This window comes from Numida meleagris, chromosome 4 (assembly GCF_002078875.1).
Source record: "Numida meleagris isolate 19003 breed g44 Domestic line chromosome 4, NumMel1.0, whole genome shotgun sequence".
NCBI classification, from domain to species: Eukaryota; Metazoa; Chordata; class Aves; order Galliformes; family Numididae; genus Numida; species Numida meleagris.
The window spans coordinates 54,720,886-54,742,243 of record NC_034412.1 but is presented as its reverse complement, the minus strand read 5'-3'; the positions used below and the strand labels follow the sequence as shown (position 1 = coordinate 54,742,243).

Below are 21,358 nucleotides of genomic sequence, written 5' to 3'. Positions count from 1 at the left end.
CAGCTTGCATCCTTTCGTCGTCTTCTCTCCCCTCACCTACATATTCCCACTTCTCAGTGTGATTTCCATTCTTCTGTTCTTGAACTGGCAAAATAACACCTTTAATAGTCTTTAATAAATGTGCAGATACTAAAAAAAAATGCTGCACAGAGACTGCAGAGCTACAACTGAGACTGGAGAGCCACAACTAAGCAACCTTCCTCTTGTATGCTGTGAGCTTCTTAGCTTTCCATATTTCACTCTCCTAAGATCTGTTTGAATTTGGAAAACAATGCAAATTTAGGAATTACTTTGATTTAATGGATTTGTTTCTTTTAAAACAACTTACCTAGCTAGTGGCTGTGGCTTGAAAGGTCCTATTGGAATAATCTGAGTAAGAAGCATAGTTCTACCTGCAGTGCTGTAGTCAGCGGCAGTCCCCTGGTAAGCAGCTTTGTCAAGCACAGAAATGTCAGTGATGAGGTGCCCCTGCTCTGCGTGGTTAGCCAGGCATCATACTGTGCTCAGAGATATGTTTCGACGGGGCACCCAGCTTGGTCAGAATCATTTTTCTTTTAATTTTACTACAGATGGCAGAAATATTTTAAATTCAAGGACAAGACTTTGAGAAGTAGTTAATAATACTCTTGAAATTTAAAGGGATTTTGTCTCCTGAGTTACATTTTTGTTAATATAAAAGATCAAGTGTTTTTAGGGCAAAGTATAGAAAGGAGAAATAAAATTACCTTTTACTTCCTTTGTTTTCTTATGAGGCATTGAATGTCTAAAAATTTCTTTTCAAACTTATTTTAAAATGTTTTCATCTGCTGCTTGTGACTTTTTTTCTTTGAAAACTGTTACAGAAACACTCAAGTTAATATAACTGGCTTATATCAGACAGTTTATACTTAAGTCTGTGACAATCTCCTTTGGGTTTGTTAGCAGCTCTTTGAACCTTCAGTGCTCCAGGTTTTATCCTGCCCTTTTGCTGATGCTGTCGTTCTCCTCACAGGGATTGAAATACAGCATACACATCCATCTTTGGTGCCCCATTTCACCCTAGGATGCTAGGTCGTAAATGGAATGGGATGTATGCTGGACTGTGCTGTGGCATTTGCTGCTTCTAACAGTTCTTAGAGATGCCTTTTCATTTATGCAGTAAATAAAGCAGGTGTCCAGCAGTAAGATTTAGTTTGTTGTGCAGTCCTCATTGATATGCTGAACACTGGTTGTCCTTTGCAGAGAGCAAGTCAGGGATCCTATGGGAAGGAAAGTGGTTTGATCATAGCAGAATGCATGTACACGCAAACAGAATGTGCATGGGAAGTCTTCCAGACAAGAGAGGGTAATGGGTTTTAGTGTAAATATACCCCAATCAGTATGATCGCTTATTTCAGACTTCCTTCAACATTCTTCTTCATTCCTGTCTATAATTTGAGTGCCTCTTCTATTGTTTTTTTCCCTGGCTAGTCTAATCCAAGCAGCAGTTTTCAGAAACCTCCATCTTAGACAGATGGGACTGGATTTTTCAAGTTGACCGTGCTAGGCATTTCTTCTAACTTTGCATGTTCTATCACGCTTTGAGTCTCTAATGAGAAATATCTAGATGTTAGTTTCTTCTCAAAGAAGCTTGCAGAGGTTTTGTATTTTGTTAAAACATAGAGCATTATGTGTGAGTTTTGTGGATAGCACAGACATTCTTTGTCTACAAGACAAAGGTGCTATTCTTCTTGCATAATTTTAAAACTTAAATTGAGATATGCAATTATAATTTCAGCCTAAAGGAATCAAACTTGGCAGAATAACAGTGGAAGTTAGCTTTTAAATTGTAAGTGTTAAATAACCTTGAGTTTCCTAGCAGCTACCAGAATTACTACCAGCTCAATCTACAATTAGGGTATCGGGAAGAGTCATATTTCTTGGATGCAGCTTGTTTTGCTTTCCTGTTCTTCCCAGCTTTTAGACCACCTACCTTGATAGGTCTTTTTGAAATGAATTTCAGGGTGTAGGGGATTTTTATAACTGAAAAAATGTGTCATGGAAATTGAGTTAATCGGACTTATTTGATGAGGTCATCTGTGAATGAGCAGGCTCAGTTGCAATTTACATTTCATGTAGCCATGAGTGGGTTCTTTGTGCTATACAAACTTTCCAGAGATGACTGAGGTGATGTAAGAAGCTTACGCTTAACATCGTGGTAACCTAAAGCATGACTTTGAATGGCCTGGGCTGCTAGACCAGTGGCAATAGGTCTGGGTGGGTCCACCTATACCACTGATAGGAGCTTATCTTCCACGCCATGACCCCAACCTCGTGTCCAACACATTTGTTTAAGTGGCATGATTGAGGGAAGGCAACCTGAAGCAACTGACACAAACTAATCAAGTAGCCATTTTAGTGGTGACTAATATGACTAAATCGCTCAGCGATGTATTGCTCAAGGCTGTCTAAAAAACTGATGGAAGAAGGGTGTAATTGATAGCCTCCTGTCATGACACTCAGTTGGAAGTATTTATTGAATGTTACATCATGAAACAAAATATCTTAAAAAAAAAAAATCAGTGAGGGAAATTCACTTAAGTTATCGCAGGTACTGTAACTAATGACAGCTAAGATTCAGAACTTCCAGGTTTTAGTCTCATGAGCTTATGCTTTTTTCATCTTTTCCAGGGGAAGAATACAGGCATTTAAAGCATAACATAGCTTAGATGTGCTAAAACACAAACTAACCAAATTGCATATCCTCCTAGGAGGCTGAGGGAAGGAAGGAGAAAAACTACTCATCTCATGTTTGTCTCATTTCAGAATTTATTGCTGGAAAGCAAGCAGATCCGCTGATGAATATCTGATGTGCAAACTTGAATTTCATAGAATATGATGTATGGGTAGAACTAGAAAAGTTCTTAAACTTGCTTAAGTATCTGGGCATTTCAGTTTATTTTTAATTTGTTCTGTGATAACAGTAATCTGATTTGTGGCTGAAGAATATGGAAAACTTAGTTTAAGATGGAAAAAATCTGTCTGAATTCTTGCTTCTGTCTCAAGGTTTTTACTAGCCTGTGGAGACTGGAGACCTGCTAACGCTTTCAGTCTAGGTTAGGTTTTGTGCCTGGAAGTTATTTTTCACTGAAAGATCTTTGTCTCACCTTGGTCTGACAGCATCCAGTTTTTCATCAGACACTGATTCCCGTTAATCATTGGATTGCTCTGGTGATAGAGAAACCATTGCTAAAAATCATTTTCTGTCCTCTCAACCTCCTTTCATACCTCTGTGAAGTTTTATTTAATGCTGATATACTCTTGGGGTCCCTAGCAATGTCTAATTTGAAGTGTGTGCATCACAAGAGGGATGTGGCATTAAAAGTGGATATCTCCATTCTGAATATCTATCTTCTTGCTATCATGGGTAGACAGTAAACACAAAAGAACTCACAGGATTTTTGCAGATTTTCTACTTTTATTGTCTTCATGGACCAAGGAATGCAGGTGGGTTTTTCTGTTTAAAAATTGAAGTCAACATTTGTCAGCAGTATCTAGTATGTCTTAAATGTGATCACCGAGTTTTCCTAACTTTGTGAAAACTATATCCCTGATGCATATTTAGGAAACTGTTGGGCTCAGATATGTAAATATTAAACTTACCCTTGAAACCTCCTTAATGTCTGAGTCAGCTTTTCTTGGTTTGTCTGTACAACTTGCTTCCTTGTTCCGAGATGTCAGCATTGGTTCTCTCTGCAGAAATGGTGCCTTGCAGTTCTGCAGCTTTTAGTGCAGACACTAGCACCAGGTCTTTCCTCACAGACTTTCTCTCACAGCCTCCTGCAGTCACTGATGTGCAGTCTTTCCTTTTGGACTTGTAATTCTTCATGGTGGCATTGACAGCAGCCTCTGATATTTCAAGGGCATTAAGACCAGCCTTAGAAATCATCCTACTTTGATTTTTTTTTTTTTTACTATACACAGCTCAAGGGAGATGCAGATCAATATCCTTTTCTATCCATAGCAATCTCTGCCTTTTGCAGAAACTGATGTTATCTTTTTTTTCTTAGTTTGACAGTTCTTCTGATTTTGTGACTATAATTTGTTCTTCTGGGTAGTGGACTCTTTTTTTTTTTTTCCCCATACTGTTCATCCAGTGCCTAATTGATGAGGAAGCTTAATCTGTCATACAGCCAAAATTAACTTTGTTAAGACTTAAACCTCTATGTAATTGTTTTACAGACAATTTTAAAAGGTATGATTACATTGAAAATGTGTCAGCTGTGGTTTTTCTTCTATTGTTACTACTTCAATATATGGAAGAGAAGTTCTGCCAAAAAGATTCATCCTTGCATGTTTCACAGACCTGTTTGTTTCTAATGTGCGTCAGGTTTTTTTTTTAATTAAGGTTTTCTTTGTGATTTGTACCTAGTCTAGTAGCATTTAATCACGTTTTATAATTCTTCCCTGTAGTGCAATGGGACTGTTCTTAGGCTTCAAAGAACTATATGATTAAATGTTTTACTTCGTTGGTGGTGTTGAACAGTTTCTAATTTCAGCATAATAGTCTGTTGTCAGCCTTACACCAAGGAATAGAATTTTGAATTGTTACCGTATTATTAATGGAAAGTTTTCTTGTATCTGGCAAGCTCTAACATAAACTAAGCAAAACACTTGGTGCTTTGGAAGTGCATTGGTAAATCATAGTCAATTATGTTGCAACTCTCAAGAGAACCAGAATTAAAAATAACAACAGACCATAAAGAATGAATGCATGTGTATTATGCTATTATCTTTCATGCCTGCTTAGCAGGTATCAGAAACCAATTTTCTGTGATGCTGTTTCTATTCCTGCCCCACAAAGGGAGCTAAGTTTTTGTTCAAAGTAGAACAATAGCTTTCAGTGGTAATTTAGAGACCCTGTAGTTGAGCCTTTTTGTAGAACTGTGGATGTGTGCTTTTTTTTTATGTCCAGTTGTTTCAAGCATCCATCTTGCCTTTGTTTAGTGATAGAGTTTTAGTAGATAGTTAACTCATGAGAAACTTATTCATACTGAAGAATTGGGCATGCTCCTTTTTAGGTGGAACACTTAGTTGTTCCAGTACACTCAGCTTTCTTTACGTGTAAGCCATGGGATGATGATGTTTGTTTCAGGGTTTCCTGAACACCTGAAAGATTGACCAAGGCTTGTGGGTCGGGTCTTGGGAACATTTCTTTCAAGTGTGGCTGTGTGGTGGGTTAGCTGCCAGACTCTCAGCAACCACACTTGCTGCCCATCCTCAGCAGAACAGAGGGAGCGCATCAAATGAAAATGCTTGGTGGTTGAGAGGCATAACAGACTCGGTTTGGGAAGGTTAATTCCATCTATTGTGTGCTATTCCCCTGGCCTGCAATTCCTGCCAGACCATCTGTTCCTGGATGGCAGATGGCCTGTTCTACCATGGACCTCTCCACAGGCTGCAGGGAATGACCTGCACCTGCAGCTACTCCACTTGCCCCTTCTTCTCTGACCTTAATGTCCACAGAGTTGTTTCACATTTTTCCCTCAGATGTAGCTTTTACATGTGTTTATTTGGAAGCATTTTTAAAATAAAGATACTGGATTTTCTATTTCACATTTTAATTTATCATGGAAAATATTTTGCCTCTGCAGAAGTTCGGCTTGAAAGATTGCCCAAATAATTTGTTTGAGCCCTGTAGAGAATTACTGCTGAACATGAGTAATGGTACTGTTTTCTCAAGTCGTATTTGTCCTTTAAAGGAATGTATACTAATCTAGAAAATTTAAATATTTCTGCTTCTGGAGTAATTGATAATATTTTCCTGAGAGCTTTACATACAATAAAAGACAAAGTCAGCGCTGTTGTAAGTAGTATGATCTTTCTACTCCTTGAAGGTGATGTAAATTCAAAACATAATTTATTATTATGTGCTAAGAACAGCTATCATTTTCAATAAGTTGACTGGCATGATTTTTAGTTCTGTTGCATTTTTCTTTGCAACGCCAACTGGAGTCAGGTGAATGTTTTTAAAATATACTTAGATTTCCCTTGACAGAGCAACAATAGTGGTAGCTAATATTTGTCAAAACAAAAACCTCTAATGTAATGCTTTCTACCTTAAAGAAAGCAGCTACTCTTTATTATAGAACAAGTATAAATAAAACTGAGGACATTAAGCTTCACATATAATGGATAAGGAAAATGTTATGCTGTCAAACTACTTAATAGAGATTTTATTTCCTGGCACCCTTCCTACCCCAATAAATCTCTTAACGTTTTTCAGAGACTTCAGAGCAAAGTTAGTGATTTAGCTAATAATTTCTGGATTCTTGCATCACAGCCAGTATAATCCTTTAAATGCTCACTGGTATCTTTTTAAAATGTTCATCTACCCCCTCATTCTCCATGGGAGGTCACTAGGAATTGCATAGCTTCCCATCTGTTATTTTGACTTTTCCATGGCTAGTTTGATCTTTAAGGTTAGTAGGGGAGGAATCTTGAAATGTCTCTATAATAAAGCAATTCATAATGTGTATATGCTATGATGCAGAAGGCACGCAGAGAATGGCCTGTGGCTTTTTCTGGTGCATTAGGAGAACCCCACTGCTGGAAACAGTGATATTTGCAGTGTACCAAAAACTGTCCTGAGTTGAGAAGCAAGTTTTTATCTGAAGTTCGGGTACCATCAAGATTACTGACTGCTAAAAGAGAATTCTTTTCCAGACCCGTGACCTGAATGGTGATGCTACTGTGTGGCTTATCAACCACTCCCTCCAGTCTTCTATCATCTATTAATTTGCCCTCTGCCACGTTGCTTAGGTCATAAATGAAGATATTAAATAGTATTGATTGTAATATCGACTCCTGGGGTAATCTCATAATGACTGGCATGCACTTGGATTTCATGCTGCTGATCACAGCTATTTGAGCTGAGCAGTTCATCCAATTTTCAGCCCAGCAGACTATCTCCTTATCTAGCCTGTGCTTAATCAGTTTGTGAGGATGTTGTTGGAGAAGGTGTCAGAAGCCCTACTGAAGTCAGAATTCACAATACTCAGTACTCCCCCGTCAGACAAGAAGCCAATCATTTTATTGTAAAAGGTTATCAGTTGTGTCAGGCATGACTTACTGCTCATAATTCCATGCTGACAACTCCCAATCGCCCTCTTGTCCTTCACATGTCTAGAAATGACTTCCAGAGTTATTTGCTCTGTACCTTTCAACATGATGGAAGTGAGGCTCACTGATTGATAGTTCACTGAATCTTCTTCCTTCTCTTTTTGAAGAAGAAGTTGATTGTCTTATCTGATTCTCAAGATCTTCACCAGGTAGCCATGACCTTTGAAATCTAATTGTTTATCTGGAGTTGTGTTCTGCTGGGGATCAGTGCAGCGTCTTCACCTGCGGAGTTTGCCCTGCTGAGGGCTCAAGCACCACTGCAGAGTTTGCATCCAGTGGGGTGGTGAGTACTCTGCTGTGTGTCCTTCCAAAGTGTTGCCCAGTGTTTTTTTTGTCAATGGACACTGTAATTGTACCTTTTGTCTCTTGTGGGATAGTCCCATCTTAATGGCGCTCTAGTTACACAGGTTAATGTTGTTCCTAAATGGAGCAGTAAAAAGAAATTGACGCTTGGGATAGAGGGAAATCTTGTACGGTACAGTTTTCTTCTGCTAATTGCAAGGTAAGGAACTCTGAAAAACATGAAAAGGTTTAACCCAGAGCATGTATCTTACATTCTTGAAGATGAGAGGCCTTTCTGTAAAGTGATTAAAGTTGCATTAAGCATTAGCCTTTCAAAGGGAAGATCCTCATTTCCTTCTGTGTTTCTCACTCTAATGTACTTATTTCATACAGCCTAGAGAACTTAGCTGGTCATTCATGACTACTGAGCTGGGGTTGTCATGATTTGATGATATTGATAACTCAACCTATTGTTGAGACCCACTAATGTTTTTTGAAGAAGCTAAAACTAAACTTCTGATTGCTACAACTTTAATGGTTTTAGCTTTAGCTCTGTCTAAAATTCTCAGATTACAGTTGCTGCAGGGAGATTTTTAAAATTTTCTTATCAAGTTATGATAGAAAAGACTTGGTTTTCTCAGTGTCTGAAAGCATGTCTTTTCATAGAATCACAGAGTAACCTGAGTTGGAAGGGACCTGCAAGATCACAGAGTCCAGCTCCTGGCCCCACACAGCACCACCCAAATCCAATCCCTTTATCTAAAAGCATTGTCCAAATGCTGCTTGAACTCTGGCAGCTCAGGACTATGACCACTGCCTGCCCACCTTCTGGTGAAGAACCTTTTCCTGATATCCAGCCTGAACTCCCCCTGGCACAATTCAGTGCCATTTCCTCAATTTGGCATTATCATTGTTGGAGCAGGACTTCCAGTCTGGCATGTATTCATGCAGGGTTCAGAGGTGTGCTTTTAGCTATCCCTACAGTAGTCCACCGCACTTTAGCTAAATTTTAAGTTTCTGAAAACTTCCATTTGCAGAATCTTCTGAGAACTTACTATTATCTTACTGCTGAAAACTGGCTACATCATTGCTGTAGGAAGCATTTGTTGTGGCATGCATCCTTAAGGAAGAATTCTGGTCACACAGCAGAATATGTTACATGCATGGAAATGGTGGTAAACTGAGGAAACCATGCAAGTATATACCAACAAGCTTTAAGTCTATATAGTAATTGCTGAAGTTTTGAAAGCAAGTTAAATTTGAATGTTTCATCCTGGTCATGATTTTATTAAATATCTGTTCAAAATAAGCAGTCATTCTTTGTAAATATGGCGTACAGAGCTAAATAACCTTTAGTGATGTCCTTTGAGCAATAAAACATTTAACAAAGATGATTTGTAATGATTTGTTGTTATCTGAGGGATATTCAGTTGAAATGAAGGAAGCAGTTGACTTGAAGTTACTGTTTCTCGTTCTCTGTAGACTCAGCCAGGGTTTTGGTTGCATTTACTTTGTGTTTCTTTCCTGACTGCAACTAACAGCTTCTCTCTTGAAAGATGAAAACTGAGATATTCTTGCTGTCTCTTGGTTTCGTCAGTCATGAAGAAAAACACCAATTGTTGCAAGTGACATTTGATCAATGGCAGGATTTAGTAGCACTTATCCAATACTACTCGTTTCTTCAGCTCTGGCAAACACAAACTGCTGGTGGGAAAGGACACAATTCAGAATTTGCCTGTAGCTTTGGTTTAGTTAAACCAAAGTCAAAGTCTTAGAGAAGCACATAAGCAAATAGGGAGCAAGAAAGTTGCAGGAATATCTGAAAGCTCAAATTTGGGCATAAACATGGTCAGCAGTGCCACAATTGAAGTGGCCCTGGTAACCTATGCTCAGTTCTGTGGTTTTGTCTATCCTAGCCAGTGACTGACACTCTTGATAGCTCCAGACTTCTGTAGAGGTGGAATTAAACAGGTCTAGAGTAGAAGTCCATGAGTGGTAAGTTGTAGGATCTGCACTTTAATGTAAGACTCAGCAGTAATAAGAGGCAGAGCAGACAACATCAGCTCTGTTTTTAAATAACTAAGCATCTTAGGTTGTGTCTTCCCTCATTGTTCAACTCGTTGTTGCTTATTGTTCCTGTGGAGGGTTGAGTGCATTAGATAGGCTGATAACTTCATTATTGTTCTACTTCACTGTTACTCAATGCACATGTAAACTATGTCAAGAAGGAAGATTGGCTGTGATAATGGCAGCAGGTCGAGCAGTTTTGTGGCTGCAGAGGTGTGTTGTGCTTGGGCTTCATGCTGCTTTGTGCTTGCTGAAGAGGCAAAATGGGCATGAGCTGAGCTAGAGTAGCTTGAGTAGATTCACAGAGAAGTGTGCAGTGTTGATTTCTGCGTTCAGGAAAAAGTGGCATAGTAATGCAAAGAGAGGTATAGAGGTATTATAGGCAGATGGTATCCTCTTCCTTGAAAGCAGTGATTGTCTGACACTTATTGAAATAAGTATTTACCTGCAGTGGAGGGTGGCAGCAGGCCAGAATTCATTCCAGTGCAGTCTTGAGCCAAAGAGACAAGGATGTTGTTTTGCAGCAAAGAAATGTGATCATCCTTCTTTGTAGCTCCAGTTCAACAAAGCCTGTTACACATAAGAATATGAAGGTCAATTGTGATGCTCACATGCATGCCTAAACTTAAGCATGCTTCTGTGTTCTAGCCATACTGTTTCTGGGACTCAGTAGGTATTTTATAATCTAATCAGATTCAGAGTAATAGAAAGATACAGATGAAATGGGAAAAGTACAGATGAAAAGGAAAATAGCTGAATTAAACTTGAAGGACTGAAGATAATAGGTGCGAATAAGTAAACATGTAGTGAATAGCTTTTCATTTGCTCATTTAAAGTTATGCTGTTACTACTTCAGTAGCGTAAAGGATCATTGCATCTGATGTTCAGGATCCCTTTTGCACTGCCAGAACGAAGTAAACTGTTTCTTGTACACTTGAGAATTAGATCTATGAAAACCAAGGAAACAGAGGATGATTGTTTAAATTGAAGCAGAGGAAGGTGAACCCCATGGTGCCTTCTTTATCATCAAGTCTGAGACCTGTATAGTTACAGATGTTTACAACATATAATCCATTTAATAAATTAACTGTGCTGTAACATGAAAGTACTGAGGACAAAACATCTGCTGAGAACTCAGCTCAGAAATCAGTCCTGTGGTGGCTATGAACCTAATTATTTCTAACCCAAAGGTATTCATAGCCATTTTATAACTATTAGTCCCAGTGCCAGCAGTGATATTTGGCTTACAGACATCTCCCTGTCCTCTGTCACTCTACACTGATTTACAAGGAGGCTGAAATGTGACTGTGAAGGAAAGACAAAAAGCCTGGCATCAAAGTAGCAAGACATACAAAATACTCTGCCCTGTCATCTAAACTTGAATATTCATCAGAAATCCTTAAAGCATATTATGAATATTGCACTTCTCTATTAACTCACAGAGTTAATGGCATAGGGCTATATCAGTAAGCTGAGCAGTTGATGGTGAAAGTCCAGTAAGGAAAAAGAAGGTGGCTCTTCAGGCCCTGCTGGAATTAAAATTAATAATGGGCTAGAGATCTATACAGTAGAATCCCCTGGCCTGTTGCTGTCCCTCCAGGGTAGACAACATGGATGTTGTTCATTCTGGATTTGTTGTCTTTTCTCCATCATATCACAGCTCTGTGGTTTGGGTTCATAATGAATATTTTTCACTTTGCTGTTTGTAACTCAGGCTAATGGCATCCTTGGCATTGCTGTGTTTAATGTAGTGAAGGATCCCTGCATGAATTGAAGGTATTAGGAATAAATCGTTCAAGCCACAGGGAGAGTTGCCTGCCTCCTTTGAGCCTTGCGGTTTACCTTTTTTAGGAGAATTTGTTTTATCTTCCCTTCAGGGTCTTTAATGTTCCTAACCTGTAGTAATTGCCAGCTGAACTAATCTTTCCCCAGGTATCCGCATGGATTGAGTATCGTAAATTGCAGCTAGTAGTCTCTATCAGTGAAATGTCTGTTGTACTTCACAGATGAAGCATCTTTCAGAAGCAGAGTTAAGATTGTGAGGTACCAGTCTTGGTGAGTGAGTGAGCCAAGGGAAGCTGGAAAAGGAGAAAACTCATACTCCAGAGAGGACAGCATTGTCCTCTGGTGTCTGGGAATGACAAGCGTGGAATTTTACACTGTACAAGAGTAAAAGCAATGCTTCAAGGCTTTTTGGAGGGTGGGAGGGACTCCTAGTGTAATGTGTAAGGACTATCTGAAAATATTTACAAATAAAGAATGCTCGAAAGACTTCTCCAGGAGACTGTCATTCATAGGTACTGTTCCTTTGTTGCCAGATATCTGTTCTTTGAATAGAAGTTACATAAAACTCAGTACTGCACTGCAGCGAGATAAGAGGACTAAAGCTACAGCATTTTCAGGTGTACATTTTGAAATGTCGTTCCAACATATTATGAAATAGTCACCTATTCTTTAGAGTGTAGATTTTTGAATGGCACGTTTGCTTTCTGTAGTTCTGTATTTTTGTTTCTTCAGTTAAGTGAGCATTTACTCTTTTTCAAGGCATTCTTTTCTGTTTTGAAATTAAACCTCTTGTATTTTCTGCTGTTTCAGTACCACTTAAAGCACACTAACTCATTTATTTATTAGCCATATAGCCTAATTGTCCACCTCCTTCTGTGCTCTGCAAACTTGTTTTTGCAATTCATTTTTGCTTTCCTTTTAAGAACGATGTTCTTATTGTTTGTTTGAACTTTATTTTGTGCAATACCATGAATATTTTGGCAGATATTTAGAATTCAGTTAATTCTTTGAATTTGGGCAGGGAAGCAGCTCTACCCTTACACAAGCAGCAGACCTGGTGTCATGGCATTACCAGTAACTTTTGTCTGACTGCAATATTTACCAAAATCATCGCCTCTTTCTGTGGTTGTGTTTTATATATGCCAAGCCAGATGACATCAGTGGGTGATGAGGCTGCCTGCTGTTCTGGGAGTAAGCTGTGACGGTGGGTACAGGAGCTTGTCAATATGGCTGTTGTAAAGAGAGCAGAAAAAAACCGTGATGCATATCAGTAGTTCTGAGTATCTCTTGGATCCTTGTACCTGCCTCTGTCAGCTGTAAAACAGCTGCTTCCCATGACAAATGACCAATTCTGTGCCATTTCCATGGAAAGTCTGCTTTTGCGTATGGTACAGTAATGTGGAAGGAATAATAAAAAACAAACATGGGGTGGTATTAAATCCAGGGAAGTAGGGCTATTTGCTGCTGAAAATTTTTTGAATAGATTTATGCAGAGAGCTGAACTTGGTCAAATGTACACTTTGCTTTAGGAGCTCTGTTCAGGCCTGCAATGGATAAGCCTTGGGACTATCCCACTGAATAGCTGATTCTATCTGAATCTATTATTTTGTAATAAATTCAAGCCTATGCTCATATTTTTATAAAAGCCATTTTTGATGGTCATATTCTTCTTGCTACTTTATTATAGTAGTAATGATTACTGCTCTAATAGACTCTGCTTGGAGGATTAAGGGTCATCACTCCTGTAGTTAAATATTACTTTCTTCTGCAGTTAATGCCATAGCCAAAGTCAAATTTAGATTGCCATGTGTTCTGTTCCTCTCAGAACTTCTCTTGCTGATTTTAGGACCCATAGTACTTTCTCCCAATTTGACACACACTGTTACATGGAGCAGCCAGGAGCAGTCTTGTTTCAGAGCACTGTCCCTCTTATATGACCTCTTTGGGAAGAACTTCCTCCTGTGGCCAGGCAATTGTGGGAAGGAATGCAAGGAGTCAAAATTTCAGCTCTCCTTTGCCTGAAGGGTAAATCTCTCTTGGTAAAGACAGTTCTGTGCTGGAATTAAACAAGTAATCTGGTACTGAGAGACTGCCGCCAGTTAGTGGAACTGTTCAAAAAGCTGTGTGTCCATTTGGCAGTGGTAGGACTACCAGAACGCATTGTGTGTTATCAGAAAAATGAGCGAATGCAGAAAAATAACTTTTCTTTCGAAGGGAGCTATGTTGATTTTTAGCAATTGTAGCAAAAAAATACATATCTTCTGTGAACAGCTTTTCCAGTTTCCAGCAGATAAAAGGTGTTTTTTACATGTGTTTTTTTAAAAAAGAGAATTAGAAAGAATGTCTGTGCTTGACGATGGAACAAGAGTGATGGAAAGAGCTAAGGCACTGGAGAAAAAATCAATCAATAAAGCATATTTACATATTAGATCTAAGTTACCCAAGAACGAAGAGAATAATTTCTGTTGCACTGCAACTCATGCAAGTTTTCCTTGCAAGTTTGAAAGAGAATTATTTTGAGATTACTTCTCAAATGTTGCAGTATCTTTGGGGTATTAGATGAAAACTCTCATGAGTGTTCTGGAAATTGTTGGTCTAATTACTCAGTAAACCCTTTCTTGGATCTTTCCTTTTTCTTGAAGTTATGTCAAACTGTGTAGAGAAGCCTGTTCCTGATCATTGGCAGGAAAAATGTAGCTCCATTCCAAGAATCCTGGGCCATAACCCACTGAGAGTGCCCTTTCTCTGGCAATTTTTGTTGCCCAGGTTTCTGAAGACAGACCCAGTTCTCATGTAACATCTTCACTCTGTTTTGCTGAGGTATGCTCCAAGGGTAGAAAAGACTCAGTCTCAGATAGCAAGATCTCTCAATAATAGGTTTTATTATCTCCTATGATGGTAACTGGAAATTAACGGAGATAAAAAAACAGGAGTCCTAAGCTCATGATGGAGAAGGTACAATATTATTACTTCTTGATGGCATATGCTTTGCAGAAGGAATAGTAATGCTGAGTTAGCTCATGCTGAAAAAATACACACCTGGGGCATGGGAGAGAAAGCCTGTATTAACTCTTGCACGATTCTCTTTCATTTTAGGACAGAAGGAGGTTTAAAATATCACTTTTTTGGAAGTTAAGAACGAAATGTACCTCAAAGTGACTTTAAAATAAAGCCATTAGCCAAACAGGCTGTATTAGGAGCTAGTGGTAATCTATTACCTAATAAGACGATCATCTAAATGTATCTTCTTGGGGATATTTAAGATCATTAATGGTTCTGATGAATTAGGAATGTAGAAGTACTTTTTTGCCAATTAAATTTTTGAATTTTTTGAGGAAAGTAGAGTCTTTAAATCTGTCGAGAATTACTGGAAATAGAGTGGAAAGTAGCATTTGTTCCTCCTTCTTGAGAAACATAATTAAACTAACTTGCGCTGCAGGTTTGCACAGAAACCTGCAGAGCTATTGTGCTGAGGGTACAAGCCGTTGTATCTCCTTTCCAGCTTGCAGTGAAGAGAAGACATCTGGTTTGGATGGTGCTTGATGTATGAATCTACTTGTGACTATGAAGTCCTTAGTTTTCTAGTGCAATGTATGTACAGTGTGCATGGTATATCAGGAGCATAAAGCCAGACATAACTGGTGGCTGGCTCGTCTTCTGTAAGGTATCTGTGGAACAGGCGGCCCGGTATTGATTGCATCAGATGAAACTTTTCATGCATAAATGAACAATTGAAGAACAAATGCTCTCCTTTGGAATTGAAACATAATGACAGCAGTCTGGTGAACTAAAGCTCTTGTCTTTAATTAATGAGTTAGTATCTCCTTCCCCCTACCAGCCTTCTTTCTCTGTGGAGCTATTGTTTCTGCTCTTTGTAGTGAGCTATCTTGCCATTTATGGTAATGAGTTGTTTGTTTGTTTTTTTTAAAGAAATCATACGTGTAATCATATTACCTACAACATTTAAAACAATGGTATTGATACAAAATATTGACAATGTTACAAAATTTGATTTGTATGTAGTATTTCATTCTCTCACTGTTGGTTTAAAAAAAGACACAAAACAAATGTAATCTTTCAAACTAGACCTCCTGCATATTTGTATAATTATTATTACTGTACCATCTCCATCTTGTGATATATTATTCTAAAATGAGTAGCAAATAGCACCTGGCTATAAATAACAAATTATATTTACTCTGATTTAACTTTACATTTTAGTCTTAATTGTTGCTGTACATCTAAGAAAAGTTAACTGTAGAGGGCAGTAGTGGTGAGTATTTTAATGGAGCAAACGGATCTTTCCAAAAGCAGCCACATAGAAAATTACAATATTATTTTCTAGAAAAGTCGCGTTGAAGAAACCAAACAACAAAACAGCATACTGATGGTCTATCACAAGCACTGAAAGCTTCCTATTCCATTATGACTTGACTATTTCTTTAAATACTTAGAATGAAAGGCATAGCCTATGTGGATGTGCTCTTACTCTTCAGTTCTAGATCTGAGACGCCCTGGAGGGTCAGACAAAATGAATCCTTTAGTTCATTTCCATGATATTTATTTCTTTACTAAACTCCGTTTGCATTCTAGTCTCTAGCTTCTGTTCTTTGTAGCAACCCAAGTGCAGAATCTCCCATTTCCCCTCTGCACCACATTGCTCAGGCTTTTCATTCTCATGGACCAATCTGGTTGGTCAGAGTGAGCTGGATGAAGAAAGTAATGTGTGACATTAATTTTTAGGGAGTTGTCCTCACTCTAGAAAACGCACAATAGTACATGATAAAGAAAACACTGCTTTTGTTCAGGTTGGTTTCTGTGTTAGCTGAAATGTTGTGGGAGAGGGAGAAAAAGAGAGTGCCTCACCTTATTTCTTAGTGTAATTGCCTTGTAAAAAGCACTCTCTGCGCTGTTCAGACAGCTTTTTCAGCTTCCAGTAGTCAGATGAAATTTCAGCACTTCGGAGAGAGAGTGAAGTAGGATTACTTGTCTCAAAAGTATGCTTCAGGACTGATTCATTCTGTTTTTCCTGAAACTGGAAATTTTCTGTCTCCAAGACATGCATATATGACTGATATTTCAGACTCGTATGGTAAATTTAAAGGGTTCTAGTGAATTAAAACTGAAAATAGATTATTCCTTGTAATTCCATAACAGTGGAGTTGGTTTCTGCTGCACTGAAATTTTCAGTGGGACTCAGCTGTAGGAATACCATATGATTACGTAGCACCAATTGGCACAAAAATAGGACAATGGCATCTTTAAGACGAGAAACAAGACGAGCAGTCTCGTGGCAGTGGAAAGCTCATGCAGTCTAGCTGCAAAAGGCTGGAGGTGATCCTTTACTCACAGCTGCTATCATGAAGCCGGAAAGCACAAACAAAAGGAATACCTTGGGAGCCCATAAAGCTTTCTGTTGGTGCGTGCTTGTCTTCCATTCTCCCATATCCAGTACTCTTAGATATTTGTGTATACATCCCCAGCCCAGAGCTGCCAGAGAGCTAACAGCTGAAAATTGCTTGCCTCATTGTATTTGCTGGGCCACGGTTTTGGTCATCTTTTTAATGGCAAGGTCAAACCAACATTAACTTTCACATCTCTGGCAGAGAGGCTTTGTGCCATCCAAAATATTGCTGCTAAAAATCCTCTGTATTGATATTGTGATTGCAAGGATGTTTTTCTCTCAAAGATAGCAATTACTAAGAGATTTGAAAAAGTAGCTCAGGCTGCTACCTGCGCTTTGTTCTGAAGATGCCCTTTTGCAAATCTATAAATCCTAACCTGCCCAAAGGAGCTCTTTAAGAGATGTTATTAGTTTGGTTTAAGTCAAGCAGTTTGACATTCTTTGAACAGAAGCATTGTTTGAGGTTGGTAGGTGGTATTCTTGTATTTCAGCTCAGAATTTGAAATTCGTCTCTGCCATAAGCACACATGGTTTGTTTCCAAATGCTTTGCAAAGAAATGTTTTATTTGCTAGTTTTTCCCAGATGCCACCAGCATCTCCCTCTGCATCTGTCTGTAAAAGTGGCCAGGGGGCTCCTACATCCAGTTACATGCCAGGAGCTCCAGAAGAGCAGAGAGCCCTGTGCGATACATTTGGCTTTTTTTAATTAAATCTTCCAATGTGGTACCTGTGCAATATTATGTATTGCTTTGCAGAATGGGACAGCTCTTGGAGAGTAACAGCCAATTAAAAATATACTGTTTTCCTAATGCATATCACGATGTAGGAACACTGTGACAAATTTCAACAATAGCTTGCATGAATTTCAAGACTGTCTGTAATATTTTATTTTCAAAGTACTTCTTAGTAAAAGTGACTATTTAGGTGTACAATGGGACATTTTGAAATCCAGAACTGCAGCCTTCCATTTCTTTTGGTCAGTAATGCTTTCTATAATCATGGTATATGCAGAACAGGCTTTTGTGTAATAACTTACTGAGCGGGAAGAAAGAATGGTATTATATGTGTCTAATGTAGTAGTATTCCAAAGGCTGGTTAGGACTGCTAAAATGCACTGCCAAAATCACTGTAAATAGGTCTTTTAATCCGATTAGGTCCCTGAAGTGTTGATACAATACAGACCAATAACTCTCCTGCAGGAAATCCAGCTGCTTCAGATTGTTGCACAAGTAATAGTGTCTTTTTTTCCTACTCACATGCTGCCCAGAGCTTTTCATTTACCACTGATTTGAAACACTCTACTGTGCCCAGAATTGCATCTTCAGAAAAAGAAAGAAGAGAAATAGGGCTGGTGACTGGGTTGGGCTGTGGTGTGCAGGAACCCCAGAGGGTGCTGGGGAGTGGCAGTGACAAAGGCCTCTTGTATGTTTTGGTGTCATTTCACCTTTTTCGTGAGCCAATTTTCAATATGAAATGCATAAAAATTCTTTCAAAAGTTAACGTGATCTTCATGGCCTGTTGACAGACAAGCAAAGCTGTGACGGGGCTTTTACTGAGGAGTCCTGCTCCTGGGATGCTTTGTGGTGTAGCTGGACTCTGGTGTGGGGTTTCCCATGTCCTGACTGCCTCCCTTCCCTGCAATGTGTGTTTCACTGGAGTCACATTACAAATATACATATCAGACAGCACAAAGGTTTTCTGTCTTTTTGCAAGATGGCCTCATCTTCCTGCTTTTCTTAGTGTGATTCGCAGCTTTAATTCTCTGGCAGGTGTTATATGGTATATTTTTTTGAGCCCTGTCTCTTGGCTCTAAGGATACCCTCTGCTCTGTGCCTTTGTGAAGCCGGTTTTTCTAAATTCTGAACTTCAGTTCCCTGGAACTTGTATTACGCATCATGTTTCGGTAGAATACCCTCTCACTTCAACAGGTACTATGCTCCCTTTACAGTATTTGTATAATTTGTGTTGCAACGATGTTCCTGAACTGTCTGTTGTAACTCAGAATTTCAGGTGTAAATGCTGCTTTAACATTACTAATGGTTGCCTCTAATATCATTATCTCAGAGTCACATAACAAGATCTCCTACAGAGTTTCGTCTGTGCTGTTTATTTTAAATGCATATTTTCTTGGAAATTGGCAGATAATAGGATGTTTGGCATTTTCTAAATAATCATTGCTCTTCTGAAGTGCTAGGTGAAGTTGAATATTCCCATTGAAATAGGCTGGTGAGGGCTTTGGAACTCTGCAATTTGTACCTTTTAGAAAGCCGCACTGCCTTGCTTTTGTCTCAGAATTTATTATGCTTCCCAAGTATAATGTGACACAGTGAATAGGGCAGGGGGTGGGGACATCGTCTTCAGCTGACACACCGCTATCAGCGGGACCGTGTTTCTGGCCGTAAGATTTCACAGTCATTGGTCGTCCGAAGAAAGCCTTTCCATCTGAGGATTGGACAAGACGATGCGTCAGTTTGCTGCCCGTCTCCAAGGTACTGCTGATGCTGCCTCCACAAGCTGGCTAACGTCACAGCTCCATCACCCAGCGGGGTGTGGGCTTTTTTCTCCTCTCTTCTGTTTTAATTCTGTATTTGCTTCCTCCTGCATTTCTTAATCTGTCTTCTGCCAAATGCTAACAGCATGATATTTTGCAATCATTTAGGTGAATACAAGAAGGACGAACTCCTGGAAGCTGCTAGGTGAGTGCTGCTTAGAATATAAAGCATATTTTGGGGGTGGAAGGAGGAGAGGAAAAGAGATTTTCAGAACAGTGATGTTTTATCATTGCTTTTCCATGAAATGATGCAAACAAACCACTTAATTAGCATAAATCTCTTCGGACTTTCCAGTCTGGTACAAATGGAAAAGCCTGTTTATGTAATTGAAATCCCCCATCGTGGTGGTTATAAGGTTAATATTGAGGTTTTTGCTTTAAGCTGCTTAAATCCTCTTTATCATTTTGTGACTGTTCTTTTCAGGGACAAATTAAATATTAGAAATAATCCTTTGGTTTTTTGTTGTTTTTTTTTACTACTACCTTAGGATTTATTTTGAAAATAGGCTTTACCAGACAGAACATATGGAAACCTATAGAAAAGGTGTAAAGTTCAGTCATATTCCAAAGATGCTTTCATCGTTCCTTCTCATAGCACAAGACCATATTTATGGGCTGTTTACCCTTCTGAAAAATTTCAGGATATTGGTATGTAGTTATTCCAAATGTTATGGGCCGTATGCGAGGAAAAGGTATTTAATTCAGAACAAGCAGTTCAGGAAATGGCTTTCAGAGGATCTGTAAAATTAGATAAAGGAAATATAGGATGAGGTTAAGGAAAGAAATTAAGTGTGTTTTTCCATCATCTGTTATAATGTTGTTTCCTGTAATTAACCTCGGTTTTGAAATGTTCAGAAAATCCTTTGGCCGTTTGACATTCTCCCTGGCAGAGTAGAGATTTCACTATATGATACTTTAAGTCCAGCTCCTTAACAAATCTTTTGCAGAGCTGTCCTTTTTTCCCCCTTTTTCTAATTCCCTCCTCTCCATTTACAGGAGTGGTAATGAAGAAAAACTGATGGCTTTATTGACTCCTTTAAATGTGAACTGCCATGCAAGCGATGGGCGCAAGGTAAGTTAAATACCTGTTTTATACTTCCATTTTTCAAGAAAGTCCAATTTAACCATAGCGAGAAACGTAGATGTATAAATCCAGACCAGGTATGTGGGTGAAACCTAAATGATGTATTTTTTACCATCAAATTAAATGCTGTTGCACCTGACACCGGCAATTGTGACAGACCAGCAGTCAATAGATTTGGATTTTGCTTGTTTTTTCTTTTAAATGTCAGACCCTGGCATATGTGTAAAGTGAGACCCTAGGACCTTTGGTAACAAAACCAAAATCTACTGTTGCGCATGAATAAGTGAGGGAGGGAAGTTGTTATTGTGTGTGAGCATTGTCTGAGTGAGGCTATTTGTATTCAGCTTAGCCCCTAATGTGCTGCCACATAGACTGGCAGTGTATTGATATGATTAACACCTTCTGCATTTTCTTAGAATTTGCCTTGTTGTTTTGACTTTCTCTGTCAGGGATGTTTGAACGAGTTAAATTAAGGATTAGACTGAAACTGGAGGAGGGAAGAACACATAGAGTGAGAAGTAGATAGTACGATTTATGATGTTTGAGACATCAAGATGCTGGTCTGTCTAGACTGTTGGATTTTCAGACATTGAGGTTTTTATTTATTTATTTTTAAGTGTACCAGAACGTTCCTGTTCTGCACCTATTAATCAGATCTCTGATGTAACAATACATCTCACCCTTGGAGAGGAAAGCATGGGAGTGTTTTTTCCTGTATAGTGTGTTGGTGCATAGTGTAGACCTCTGCCCATTTTAGCACATTTGTGGAACTGCATGGTTCCACTGAAATCAGTGGAGATGCACCAGTTTACACTGCCTTTTCATTAAAAGACATTGCTGATTGTAAGGATATATTTGTGAAAATAGCTCAATTTTTTTAATATAAATTTTAAACTGTTTTCTCAATTGTGTTTCCTGTAATACCTAGTATGTAGAAGAAAACCCAGTCTGCTTTTAGATTGTTTACATTTATGACTGACCAAAGTTTTAAATCTTTTAGGTTTTTAAATTGGTTAACTTTGTGATCTAGGAGCAGTCAAAGAGG

At 38.7% G+C, this 21,358-nt stretch overlaps 1 protein-coding gene across 1 annotated transcript in view; it reads left to right on the top strand.

Annotated features, from left to right (window-relative positions):
- TNKS (tankyrase) overlaps positions 1–21,358 on the top strand; it is a 110,191-nt gene that overhangs the window by 34,230 nt on the left and 54,603 nt on the right. The window contains 2 exon segments of the mRNA XM_021393773.1: positions 19,338–19,374; positions 20,226–20,301. Coding sequence (XP_021249448.1) covers positions 19,338–19,374; positions 20,226–20,301 — 113 coding nt within the window.